The 14,028-nt window shown below is 30.3% G+C and overlaps 1 protein-coding gene across 1 annotated transcript in view; it reads left to right on the top strand.

The window, feature by feature from the left end:
- Positions 1 to 14,028, top strand: part of LOC142321622 (lamin Dm0-like) — an 81,031-nt gene that overhangs the window by 49,931 nt on the left and 17,072 nt on the right. The window contains exons 2-5 of the mRNA XM_075359873.1: positions 4,322 to 4,454; positions 6,558 to 6,695; positions 6,849 to 7,031; positions 11,491 to 11,631. Of these exons, the coding sequence (XP_075215988.1) occupies positions 4,322 to 4,454; positions 6,558 to 6,695; positions 6,849 to 7,031; positions 11,491 to 11,631 (595 nt within the window). The remainder of the gene's footprint in view (positions 1 to 4,321; positions 4,455 to 6,557; positions 6,696 to 6,848; positions 7,032 to 11,490; positions 11,632 to 14,028) is intronic.

The following is a 14,028-nucleotide window of genomic DNA, read 5'->3' on the forward strand; positions in this document are numbered from 1 at the left end:
GTGACGCAGACTGTTCGGGAGAGCGGCCGTGTCCGAACATGGCCATCTCCGGGAAATCTGCCGAGAGGACCGTACTCCACAGGGTACAAGAAAACGGCCTCTTGCCGTATTAAACGAACCACCGTGAAGAGGCGGTACGAGAGTCAAGAAATGACAAACCAGGCTTAGGAGCTTCTATATCTTGTAACTTATAAATAGAAACCGCGCGAAAATTCCGGTCGCGAAAGTGACCGTTTTCACAATTAAATTTTGTTAAAACTATAAAACCCTATACAACACCCCACGAAGAGAACACAATTTAATTCAGTCAGCATATGCAACTCCCTCTGGAGAAGGGAGTGCATTGCTCCTGCCAAATAACTAGGTCCCCAGTAGGCGTATTCTTGATAGCCCATAAGGTGCTGTTACCGGATGGACTGAAGGGGGAATCACGCCTGGAGTACTAGGTTCAAAATCTTAAGTCTCCCACGGTCAGACTCAGTAAATAAATTTCACTTTGGTCCATAAGGATAGAAACGCAAATTACCAAATCCGTCCATAAATAAAATTTATAACTGCCACTAAATAACCAATGAAACTCGCCCGATAGTGGAAAGATACAGCAGCAAGGGACATTATCCAGGCTCTGCGATCTGCAGGGAGAAATATTGAAACTCCCGCTGTTCCGTTCCGAATAATTATGTTGAGCATTCATTTGTAATTAAGAATGAAATATTAATTGAAATAAGAAATAATGCATTTTTGCAGATTTCTTTATTAAATCATAATCAGTTAGCCTCCTTTACTTGACTTTAAAATGTAATTTTAATTATGTTGACTTTATTCTAGGTCTAAGCAGTCTTCTTTTGCACTGATTACATTACTCTGATTCGCAATTACAAGCTGTTTCCAGGATAAAATTAAATATTTAAAATGATGTTTACTGGTTTTCCCTTTTGGATTTCTAGTATTAATTTTAATTTATTGTATTATTAAAGAATGCAACTAACTCCCTTTTTCCCGTAATATTAAGTCTTAAGGAAATGGCTGGAATGTATCCCCATGTTTATCGTGGGATTACTGTTAGTTTATATTTGCTTTATTTTACACTTTATGTGCAATTTGGTGTATATTTTGTTCTAAAAATATAGAATATGTTGTCTAAAGGAGAGTTGTTTTGTTGTAAATTTCATTTACATTTCCATAAAGATAATTTGTGAAAAAATAGATTAAGCAGGCGGTGTCATTGTACACTTTGTTAACCTTAATTTCATTCATGTGCTTCAATGATAAAACAACCTGATCATAAATCCCAACTATCCATTTGTAGAATTATTAACCAAATTATGCCCCTACAAAATGTATTAAGTTCTGAGTTAAAGTTGAATCACTGCTGGTAAATGTTATACTATTGTCGTGTGGGTGTGCGGTGTGCTTTCCGTACAGCTTGATCAGGATATTGAGAGGTTGTTGACAATTTATAAAGTTTATATGATTATAGTTTATTGATTTAAAATGTTCAAATTACAACCAAGCAAATTAATAATATCAATGGTGACATATGCAATAATGATAATAGTAATAATAATAATAAAACAGTTAATGAGCACAAGTATTAATACAGTAATTACAACCAATAATAATAGTCAGAATTATAGTAGTAAACAATAATTACATGACATAAAAACATAACATAATCAAAACAGTAAGCATGATATAAAAACAGACAAAAATACATAACGTAATCAACAAACATAACAATCAAAATTATTACACATCAAATAGTGATAGTAATGTCAATAGTAAGTGGTAAATACTGATTACACATAAGAGAGTTTAAAATAAATAATCGTTCAGAATTTATTCCAGGTATGTAAACAGAAAAGTAGTATTCAGACCCATTAACAAAGAAACAGCTAGTGTTAACCACTAGTCTTACATTAACAAAACATCTTATAAAATTCACTTGCAAATTCCATTTTTTGCCTATCTTAACAGTTTATGAATGAAGTCTACTGTATTATTTATTTCACTTAGGCACTTATAGTTTTACTATAACTCACCGATAGTACTTTCTTGGTTACTGAATTACTCGTGGCGTTACCTTAATCGTATCAAACTTGATACTTTCCTTGCTGGACTGACGTTTCACAGACTCACACCTGTGACTCTCCATGCTGAACCGCCGTCATACGTCTCACTAGACTGGTTCAGAACTCTCTGCTGAATTCACACAACTCACAGCCTCTCCTTGCAGAATTGCCCTTGCAGGACTGATGTTGTAATGCCTCGCAGACTGATTCACGGATTTCCACCGAACTGGATTTTTAGTTGGTCTTACTGGGTTATTTATACTGTAAGCCCCTTAACTTGTGTGATCGGACCCAAGTTAAAGCATGAGAAGAGTCGACCGAGGCTTTATTCCCATAAATTCCAAACCTGGTCTCTTCTCACTGTACAACAGGTGTACATTGTGTGTTAAGCGGTTGTAAAATGGACCTATTCTTTGAAAAAGGGTTCTCCTTTTTGTTCTGTTCTGGATTCTTCCAATTAATTACATTTTCTATTACCTTCATAACAATTTATAAGAATCCATTATTCAGGCCTGCTCTACCAGTCTTGTTACACTATGTATGGATACTTCCACAAACCACTTATCTTATTACTACTCATAAATTGTTATAACCATACATTGCTGCTTCTCCTCATTATTGGACCAGACTCCAAACTGTCAAATACACAGCAGCCCTAAATACTAAACCAGATTGTATAATAAAATGTTTTTAAAAACTTAACTTAAAATTTGTTCTCGGTCATCTTCGCAGTTATTCTCAATGACTGGTTCCACTTTCTTCACACTGGTGTCAACTGTTTTATTTTTTACAAAAATAAATTCAACAACCTAACATATTTGATCATTATGAAATGCATTTTTATATACAAAAACGCACCATTGTTTATTAAATGAATAGATAATTCGACTCATATTCTTTTGGCAACCATATTCTTAATAGCGTCTACCTAATTAAAAAAAATAAAATTGCTAGCAGTAACATCAGCTGACACCTGTATGAAAACAGAAAACCAATGACTGAGGATAGTTATAAAGTTAACTGAATATATTTTAATTTAGATTTTTAAAAATATCTTATTAACATCCTGATCCCGTAGGGGAAGACACCTTCTCCATGGTGTGAAACTCCATGTGACAGTTTTGGCCGCTACACCACCTGCTCCGTTCCTAGCTGGTTTGATTGGGGTGTATTACAAAAGTTTAAATTTCAAAGTAAATTCCAATGTTTACTTTAAGTAATAGTTAGAATATTGTGTCAGCCAAATTTATGTAATTTTCTGCAGGTATTCAAAAATTATTAACTTGTTAATGGTATGTTTGTAGGTGTCTGTATTATCCTTTGTGTCAACCATCTGCCCACTCATTTCTCATATTAAATAGTTAATAAAAATAATAAATAGCACATTAAGGTGTGATACAATTCTGCTGCTGCTGACAGAGCAGCTGTGAGCTATATTATGTTAATATCTCTGAATTTTGTCTTTGTTTATTATAATAAAATGTAAATTTTTTTTTAATTTAATGACAGGTATTTTGATTATGTATAAGGTTGTTTTTACTGCCTTTTTTATTTTATGTTTTATTACTGTTATAAACTGGTATAAAAATTAGTTATAATTATTCAAGTATATACAGGGTAGTAGTCATATCTATTAAAATGTTGCCGTAATAATGTACATTGTGAAATATTCTTAAATCAATGCTTTTGTTGTGCTAAAATATGTATGTTGTTTTTTCCGTCATTTTAATTTGTTATGTGTCAACCAATAAAAATAGGAAGATATCTAAATTTAGATTTTCCATATTTGATTTAAAATTTTATTGAACTTTCATGTTTCATTGTGATTTTGTTAAGATTTTAATTTCTCTTCCCGTGACAGAGTATACTGTCACTAAGAAAAAAATATTGTGTCTGTAGATTTGTTTTTTGATGAATTAGTTTGTGAATTATCTAATTCTGTTATTGATGATTAGTATTATGTGTTTGATTCTGTTTCAATAATTATTTCTTATTGGTATAATTATTTTCAAGCAAGCATCTACTATTTTTTAAATTGTATTTGAAGCACTACTTAAATAGTCATTTGTAATCTCTTTATGACTTTTTAGTTATTTTAAGGGAAGTTTGAACATTTAATTTGAGATGTACGTGGAATTTTGGGATTGGTCACAAACAATTAGCTGTACATTTAACTATATTTACTCATTTAGTAACATAGGATATTTTACAAGATTCTTTTCTTTAATCTTTTTTTTCTTATGTTGCAGTTATGACAAAAAATCAACTGACCTAACATTAGCTGAACGTAGTTTGTCGATTAATGAATCACGTCTTGCTGATCTGACAGCAAAATTTAACCAACTTCAGTCTGAGAAAAAGAAGTTAGCCGATGATAATAAGGTACATTTATTATATATATTGATTTGTAAAGAGATGATTTTTTTTTTTAAGTAATATCTGTTATGAAATAAAAGTTTTTGTTTAATTAACTTTTTGTCAAGCATTACTTTTTTATGTTACTATAACTTACAATGTACTAAGTTTTCATCTTCCTCATTAATTTACTATTAAAAACTATTAGTAGTTTTGTACGAAAAATTGCTTCACAGTGAAAGAAGTATGTGACATCGCATTGGCATGGTGTAGAATCCAGTCATTTCTGTGCCACTTCTCTGATTGTTATTCTGAATAATTTTTATCAACTCAAACATTTTGAAACCATTTATTCTATCATGTGTTTGTATTTGGCTTAAAACGTTATTACCAAATCTCTTCTGCTGACAATTTGTACATTTCTGTAGTTATACACAGTTTAAAACAGAACTTGATTCAGATACACATTAGAATTCAGATGCACATTAGAATTATTTGTCAATCATCTGATCATATGAACTATTCTAAATAACCATGTCTGTATCAAAGAAACAGATCAATAAGGATTTTATGTTACTCTTGACTTGACAGACTTTTTTGGACATGATAGGTTAGGCTCTTATTGGTGCTTAGTTTTAGGATCATATCCATTAATTCAACTTTCATCATCTACATCAACCTTAGAAAGCAATCTTACCCTTGTTCAATTCTTGTGTTAAATTTTGCTGACATGTGGCTTATGAAAATGCCAGGATGTTAAAGATGTTAATGGTCTGCCTGTGATCTTCCATAATCGCATTCCAAAGAGCAGGCATTTTTTCATGTAATTCCTGTAGATTGTTGTCAAACATTTTTAAAATGTTTATTCTGTCATATGTATGTGTCTGGCGTAAAATGTTAATGCCAAATGTTTCCGCTGACATTCTGTATATTTCTGTTGTTATTTTCAACAGAACTTGATTCAGGTACACAGATCTTTCAGATTGGTCATTGCAAAATCACTATCACAAGTAAATGTGATGACTGTAAACTGTCTGCCAAAAATAAACACATCTGTTATTCAGCGAAAGCTACTAGGTATACTGGCTCATCAAAGATACATTATGCTACTACTATTGATATTTGGTTGTACTAGTGCTTGTTAGCATGCATAACACAAATTTTGGGTAGCATGATATATATTGAATAAAAAAATCAGTGTGTAACGTAATTATTCAGTATATAGCATTTTTTTATTGAATACCTTTGTATCATTTTTTTTTAGAAAAATCAGTATCATGGTTTAATGCTGCAGACATCCAGTTAAAGGTTGCTTTTAATAATGATACCTAATTGATCATACTGGTTCTTTGCAGTCAGGATTTAGTTTACACATGCAGGTTGCAGATTATAAATTTTAATGGCCTGAGGACAGTTGGTTTAAATGTTAATTTTCTTGTAAAAAGATTATGAGTGATTATTCCACAATAGATTTTAACAATAAAAATATGTATTTTTAAAAATGAGTGGAGAAATATGTATTTTTAACCTGTTTTTTTTTGGGTGTTGTTTTATGTTGTTTTCTATGATCTGTCTCAGGGGCGGGTTTTTTTGTTTTTGATTAAAATTAATTTTAATTTTGAACAGTTAATGTATAACTAAGAATTAATTCATATTTATTTTAATGGTGGGAATGAATACAAAAATAATCAACATTGTTCTGTCAAATCTGTTAGTCTTTCATTATAGAATTTTTTTAAATATTTTCATTTCAATTTTTATTAAAAATAAGAATGTTAGTGTAGACTAACTGATGAACTAGCTGAGTTGTCATGAGAAAGTGAATTTCATTTGTAGCGTTTCATTTATAAAGGGAACTCAGACTTACTGCTTGTATGTCTTTTGTATTTTGAAAAGGTAGTTTGTTTAAAGTAGCTTTTGGTTTTTTATTTTATCCTGATTCACATCTTTATTTTTAATTCTACTTGCTGAGGATCATCAGTATAACTTGCTGTTAGGGGTTTCAAGTTTGTTGTTTTACTTAAGAATTAATGTTTTTCTTTTCTATTTAAACATTTTTCAGAAATTTACTTTTTTCAAATGCTAATTTTTTACTTAGATTTTAATTATTGTTGTACTTTCTTGTTGTAGGCTTTGGAAAAAGAAAGAGATAGACTTCTAAAGAAATTAAAAGACGTAGAAAAAGAACTGGAAGATGAGATACTTCATAGGATTGAATCTCAAAACAGCATGCAGACTTTAAGAGAAGAAATGGCATTTAAGGATCAGGTATTTTTTTTTTATGGTTTTTAGGATTGATTTTTCTGTTTTTAATTCTTTAAGTGTTAAAAGTTGACTTGTATTAATTTTTTATTATATTTATTGATTAAGCAAGAAATCCTGTTAATTTTTTTTTTTTAATAAAATTAATTTGTTTGACAGATACACCAACAGCAGCTTATTGAAACAAGAACAAAAAGACAGGTAGACATCAGTGAAATTGATGGACGACTTACTGCTGAGTATGAAGAAAAGCTTTATCAAAGCTTACAGGAAATTAGAGAACAGTATGAATCAGATCTAGAACAAAATAAGGAGGAAATCAAGAAACTTTATGAAGAAAAGGTATTGTATTAAATGCAGTATTGGTAAATATTCTAATTTAATTTATTGCGTTTTTTAAATTCACCACATGAGGTCAAAACCTATATGAGGGAAAAGAAATAGAAATTTTGGTTTGTAGTGCATGAAAAATTTCATGACCCTGATTTGAACCCATAATCTCTGGGATTAAAGGCTGTTACACTACTACTCTGCTGTGAAGGTCGACAAATTCTATTATATGAAATTTTAATAACTGTTGTTTTATTTTGGTTTCCAGATAATATTATTTTCTTATTTTAGTTTTTGATAGAGTAAGGATAAAACATATAAATTATAAAGTTTGTCTAAGGTATCATTTTATACTATGGATAAATGAGTTGAAACCTGTTCCCCCCACTTGTCCAGATTTAGAATACTATGGCTACAAGTGAATTTCAGCTGAAAGTTAGAAGTTTGTTTTAACTCATGATATGCGTCTCACTTCATCAGTTTATTTTATAATATTCTTACTTATTTTTACTGTAATCATATAATGATTCTATGCTAGATTAATGTTACGATGCTCCATAAAATGAAATGTTCATGGTCTTCCATGTGATGTGTGGTCTATAAATCACAGTTGCCTTCTAATGGATTAAGATTTCATAAACTCACAATTTATACCCCATACCCATCATCTTTAATTAATAATCTGGCTTGGTAAATTAATCTCATCTCTTGTAGAAAAACAAAATGTCAGGGATGTACCAGGTGGGCTTATATAAAACCAGTCTCATCCATCTATCAAAGTGTCTTATGCCACAGTATCATCTGACATACTGTGTCGGAAGATGAATGTTTGTTACACATGCATATTAGTTGAAGGTCATTGACTCACTCATAAGCCTTCACTCTTTGCCTCCCATTCAGTGAGTTTGTAGTGTTTGTGTGTCATGGTGTAATCAATTGAACAGCATGATTTCATTGTGGAGGAATATGTTTGTATAATTTCAATAAATTTGGTTCAAAATATTTCAAGGGATGTATCCTGAAAGTAATGTTTCTGCAGATCAACAGTTCATGTTTTAGTGAAAAAGCAAATCTTATTGGAAGAAATCCTCACAGTCAACACGACAATTAGCCCAACAACAAAAGATGTTTGTTTCTCAAACATCTTGTCGGCTTAAACTTCATGGTTTACAAATGAAAGCCTATCATATGAGTGTTGTGTATGAATTAAAATATGGTAATGGTAAACAAATAAATTACTGTCAATGGCTCTTACAGAATATTAGCAGAGAATTCCTTGATCCTTTTCTCTTCATTTCAACAACTGAAGTATGTTTCCATTTATCAGGCTGTGTTAATTCTCAGAATAAGCAGCACTGGACTATACACAAAACTCAAATGAAACCCATCAGAAACCACTCCATGATATAAATATTGGTGTTTGGTGTGCAATTTCTGGAAGCTAGATCATTGGACCAGTATTCTCAGAGACTGTTAATACCAATGTCTTATTTACAACTGTACAAAGAATTTACACATAACTTGACTGCAAAAGAAATTTCTTATGGATACTTCCAACAAGACAGAGCAACTCACCACACTTCAATCAGTCTCTCTTTTGAATCCACTGAGATTTCATGAAAGATAGAAAGAACAGTCAGTAAGGCCTTGCAGCTACACTGATCTCCAAACTTACTGCTGTGTGATTTTTACCTTTAGGCTTATCTGAAAGGGATAGTCTACAAGAACAACCCATGGATGTTGGAAGAGTTGAAAGGCAATATATGACATTGCCAGGATTCCAGTTGGAGAATTTGAGAAAGTTTTTCTGAATATTATTTGTCGCACTGAACTCTTTATAGCAGCTAGTTGTGAGCATTTTGAACAGAGACTTTAAAATTACATTGCAACATTGAAAATATTTCTTTTTTCAAAAACACTACTGTAATCAAGAATCAATAAATGTAAGTAATTAAATGTTACTTTTTGCTTTTCATTTCTAAATTTCTATTTTCTGGGGCTGGTTTTATTCGGCCCATCTGTAGCATACATTACAGAACAACTGCATATAGATGTATAATGATTCATGATGTTTTACAATTTGTATTTTTTATTTTCAAATGTTACTGATTATATAATTTCACATTATATACTTGCATATGTTTTTTTTAAATTGTGATTTTAATTTTGCTTTTCATTTTGTAATACTAGAATACATAAAAATACTAAATTTTTTATTTATTTTAAAATTATTACTGCAGTTAACATGTTGATGTTTTTTTTTACTTTCAATATACAATTAGGTTACAATTTACACTTTCTTTCATTTGTACATTGACATGTAAACTATAAATTTAACTGTTAAATTTCCTCACAAACACTGATAACTATTTATTTTTAATTGTTAATAGACTGAATTCAGTAAGTAACAGCTGATGAGACTAAACATCATAGTTTAGTAGTTATTTGTTATTTAAATATAATGTTGAGATTTGGGAATGTATTTAAAATCTTAAGTATATGGTAAAAAATGTGTTTTTTGAAGCTTGGCAATTTGTATAGTAAGTTTATATACTCGATATAAGACATTTTAGTTTTTCTTAAGAATAGGATAGCATTGAAAATGAAAACAAGATATATGATAATACTGGTGAAGGCAATATTATCTTGACAAGGAAAAGAAACTATCATATTTGAGATTAGGAAATATGTGCAACTGATTCATACATATGAATGATAGCCATTTCAATGCTGAAGAAACAATTCTATCTGATTAATGACTTAAGACTTCTCTCCAACCTTATAGTAAATTTTGATGAAATGATAGGTTTTAGTAGACTATTTATTTTTAAAGAAAAAATAAATGCTCAGTTTGAAGATTAATACAGCTCATTCTACCAACAAGAATTCAAATTATTGAAAAATGTGTGCAAGATGAACGTTAAAAATGCAAACATTGGTTCACAAATCACAGATGCTTAGAAGCTGTAAAGTCAAGATAGGTTTTACTTGGCATAGACTGATGAATGTTTTCTCAAATTGTTATTTGTGATGTACGTGGGTGATTTATTTTGATCTTGAATCAATAAACCAAAGTTTCAATGAAAATGGTTAATAATGAGGAAATGGTTGTCAAACCTTCATTTATCGTGGTAGGTGTGATTTTTGCGGCCTTTAAAAGAATAAAAAAACAGTTAACCATTATTTCTCTACTTTTAGAGAAATACTTTTTAGTATTATCTACTTTTATTTTTATCCAAGGTTACCTGTATTGATTAAAAAACATAATTAAAGGTAGAACAATCGCAAACATATCCCAAACTCGACTAAAATTAAAGGAAATTGATTGAAAAATATGTCAATATGTAGCTTTTAATCCAGCTTTATCAGCAAATTATTTTCATATCTTTGCTCACTCAATGAATGGAGGCATTTCCAAGCAACAATTGAAATATAGGATTGACTTTGATATTAAATTCTTTACTACTGGAATAAGATGTTAGTAAAATGAAAAGCAGGTGCATTATATTGCAGAAAATAATGTAAACTTTATTCTTGTGGATAAATATAATAACTCATATCAATGGTTGTGTATTCATTCATAAATTAAAGATACAAGCATTGATATCATGGTTATTATTTATTACATGTACGTTAAATGTCTGTTACATCATATTCAGTGGCTCTTGTAACTCATAAGTATAGACCTGATGAAATAATAAATGCTGGAGTGATAATATTTGTTAAAATGTTAAAATTGATTAAGCAATATTGTTCATATGACAGATCAGGTAGAAATCAATTGATCAGAAACTACACTTCGACAATGTCTGCTATATACTTTCCTAGTGGTTGCTCTTTTGCTCTCTGACCCTTATAGAAACATATCCACTAAAAAGCATTAAGGAGTACATTGAAATTGTGACTATTTTTTTTTTTTAATTTAGTATTTCATAATTAGGAAATCATTAGGGAAGTGGTTTATTAAACATGGCTTTAGTCATTAGTATGGTATTCTTGCTTATCACAATTTCAATTTTCTCCGTGAGGAATTCCAGTTATGGAACTATCAGAATGAAAAGAGTGCTGTTTAACATTTTCCTAGCAGCTGTAAATACGCAATATTGTATAACATTTTTTCAGTAATTTACTTACTGGCTTCCTCAGACAGCAGAGCTGTTGGGGTCAATTTAATAGATTAACTTCCGCAGTGAGAGAAAACGGCATGTCAATTGAAATGTGATTACATCTCAGTGGTGTTTAGATTTAGGGTGTATCACTACTGCTCTGCAGTATACGTGAATACTAGATCTCATTTTACAGTGTTGTCAGTATGTTAACTTAAATTATGTATACTAAGCTTGGTCTACATTAAAAATATTAGTGTTTTTATTTCTTAATTATGTATGTTATTTTTACAGATCAGTCTCAAAGTGTTGTCACTTTTTATTTGTTCATTTTCTACTTTTTTATTATTTTTTTTTTTTTTCAGTTGAAGAGCCTTGCAGCACAATCTAGTCGAAATACTAGCACTGCTAATTTTGCATTGAAAGAGATGCAACAAATGCAACAGAGAACAGATATTCTGAATGCTAAAATTTCTGATCTAGAAAATTCAAACTCTGCTCTTCAAGTAAGTGCTTTTTATTTATATTTTTTTTTTATTACAAGTTTTGTTATGTTACTTAATTAACATTTATTATTGTTATATTAGACCAAATTTGGAATGAAGTTTGAACTCTCGTTCTCATACTAGTTTTTGATTCTTGAAAAAATTACAAGAATTTAATGACAAGTAAACTTGAAAAGTGAAAATGTTTTTTGCTGGAGTTTGCTTTTGAGTAATAAGGAGTGTGGTATCTTGCCTCTTATATTGATCTGTAACAAAATTAAAAAAAATAATTTTTTTATATGGCAAAATATCTTGTTTGTTGAAGGTTAATGTGGATTACACTTGGGTAACTTCTGCAAACCTTTACTAAGACGTAATGACAAATTCTTCTTCTGACTGTTTTTTTCAATATTAACTCATATTGTGAAATTGTCTGTTTGATTTTTATTGACAAGTTCCTAGATCTCTGGTAATAGTTAATCTCAGGTAACAGTGAGGATATGTTTGATTTTTCATTGATGTTATCCATTAAGTAACACTGAAAATAATTATATTTCTTGACAGTTCTACTTATACCGCTTTGTATTACAGTGATAATAGCATAATTAAAATTAATAAGAATAGTAACCATTTAACGTGGATTAACTTGTACAAATCCACTCATATTCAGTACTGAAAAAAGAACTAGCTAACTATAATTTTCTGTTATAGAGGGAAAGTACTTCTTCCTGCATATGTGGATTCATAGTTTATAGCAGGTTTTTTAATCCAATTTTTCATCTTTGCAATATTGATAATGTTGTTTTTTCCCCAAAATAATTGTTCCACTCACATTTCCCTTCAAATTGGCATAGATTACTATAGTCATTAGTTTTTAATAAATGCCAGCTGATGATTGTAACTGAACCCAGTGTTGTTTTTTAATTAAGGTGGTAGCATTTCCAGTTTTTTTTATTTCAGGTAAGATCATTAGCATTTTATCTGTATTTCATTCCATCAATTTTTGAACATGCTGTACTATGTGAGATGTTTCAGTGTTGTGGAACTGCCAGGTTTGTAGTTTATTGTCTTAATTAAGAACCATAAATTGCTTTAGATAGCAATATAATTTCTCTCCAAAACGTTTTTTGCTGTATTACTCAAATGCTGATATTAAGGTTTTTTCTTATACTTTGTATTTATTCAAACAGAAATTGGTGGAGAAAAAATAAAAACTATTTCTGCTTTTATGATTGTGTTACTTAATACATTATTTCTGAAACAAAATTAATAAATTGTAGTAAAAATAATATCAAATTATATTAGTTAATGTTTCTTATTATTAATTATGATTGTATATTTACATTTTTATCATTCACTGTGGGTATAAAGGTGATTCCAAATTGGATGGAAATCTCTCAGGAGATGATTCTGTTGCCAAAAATAAAAAAACTTTCATGTAAACTTAGGTCAGAAAATTGTTCATTAGTGAGTTTCGGCTCACAAAACATTTAGCCCTGCTTTCTGCTTCCTCGGTGAAATTAAATCTTATTAAACTTCTTGGGGTACAAATCAAGGGGTAAATATGGTGCTTCCTTTTAGATTTTGATCTAAGAAATTGAATAAAACTAGTCCCAGACCTCTATCACTTAGGTTTTACGAAAAACTAAGTAAAACACGAAAAATTTTATCGTAGAAATTCAGGCTTTAGAATAAAATAACTTTGTTAATTTAGCAATAAACAAATAAAAATTTCTATTTAACTTTGTTGAGAATTTAATTCTCAGAAAATTGATGTAAATAATGGCTATTAAAATTAAACACAAATTGAGAAATTCAACTTTAATTAGAAAAAAAACACACTTAATCAGTAATGTGATACGATTTTAAACAGAACAATTTTCATCAATGTTTGAACAGCATAGTGTAAATGAAAACAAATAGAAAACTTTTTAATAATAGAAAAAAATTAATAAAAATAGATTTAAAAATATAAAATTTACTTACTTTGTGTTGCGACATCGATGATAATCAAGGGCGTCCCGCCCTTGATTATCAGCATTGTGGTAGATTTTACAGCGAGTGTGGACTCATAGGTGATGAATGAAGACACCTTGTTGATTACTGAAGGATTGTTTAATTGTACACCGTCTTGGCGGTTTAAAATAATTTTGTAACATAACTTAACGTTGAAGATAGCAAACATAAATTAAATAAAACTTAAAGTAATGTTCATTCGAACAAGAATTGAGGAGTCCATCTGGACGTGACCGCCTTGGGTCAGGTATGACTGCAGACTGGTTAGAAGTACAGTGCTCGAGGGAGCAACTTGTGACATAGAGTGGCGTGATGGTCTGGCGACCATAGTTTGCCGTGGGCACCCTAGCCACTGCTAGGTTTCAGCACTCGACGACAAGAGGGGGTGAAAACGTAACACTT

This window comes from Lycorma delicatula, chromosome 3 (genome assembly GCF_047948215.1).
Source record: "Lycorma delicatula isolate Av1 chromosome 3, ASM4794821v1, whole genome shotgun sequence".
Classification (NCBI taxonomy): domain Eukaryota; kingdom Metazoa; phylum Arthropoda; class Insecta; order Hemiptera; family Fulgoridae; genus Lycorma; species Lycorma delicatula.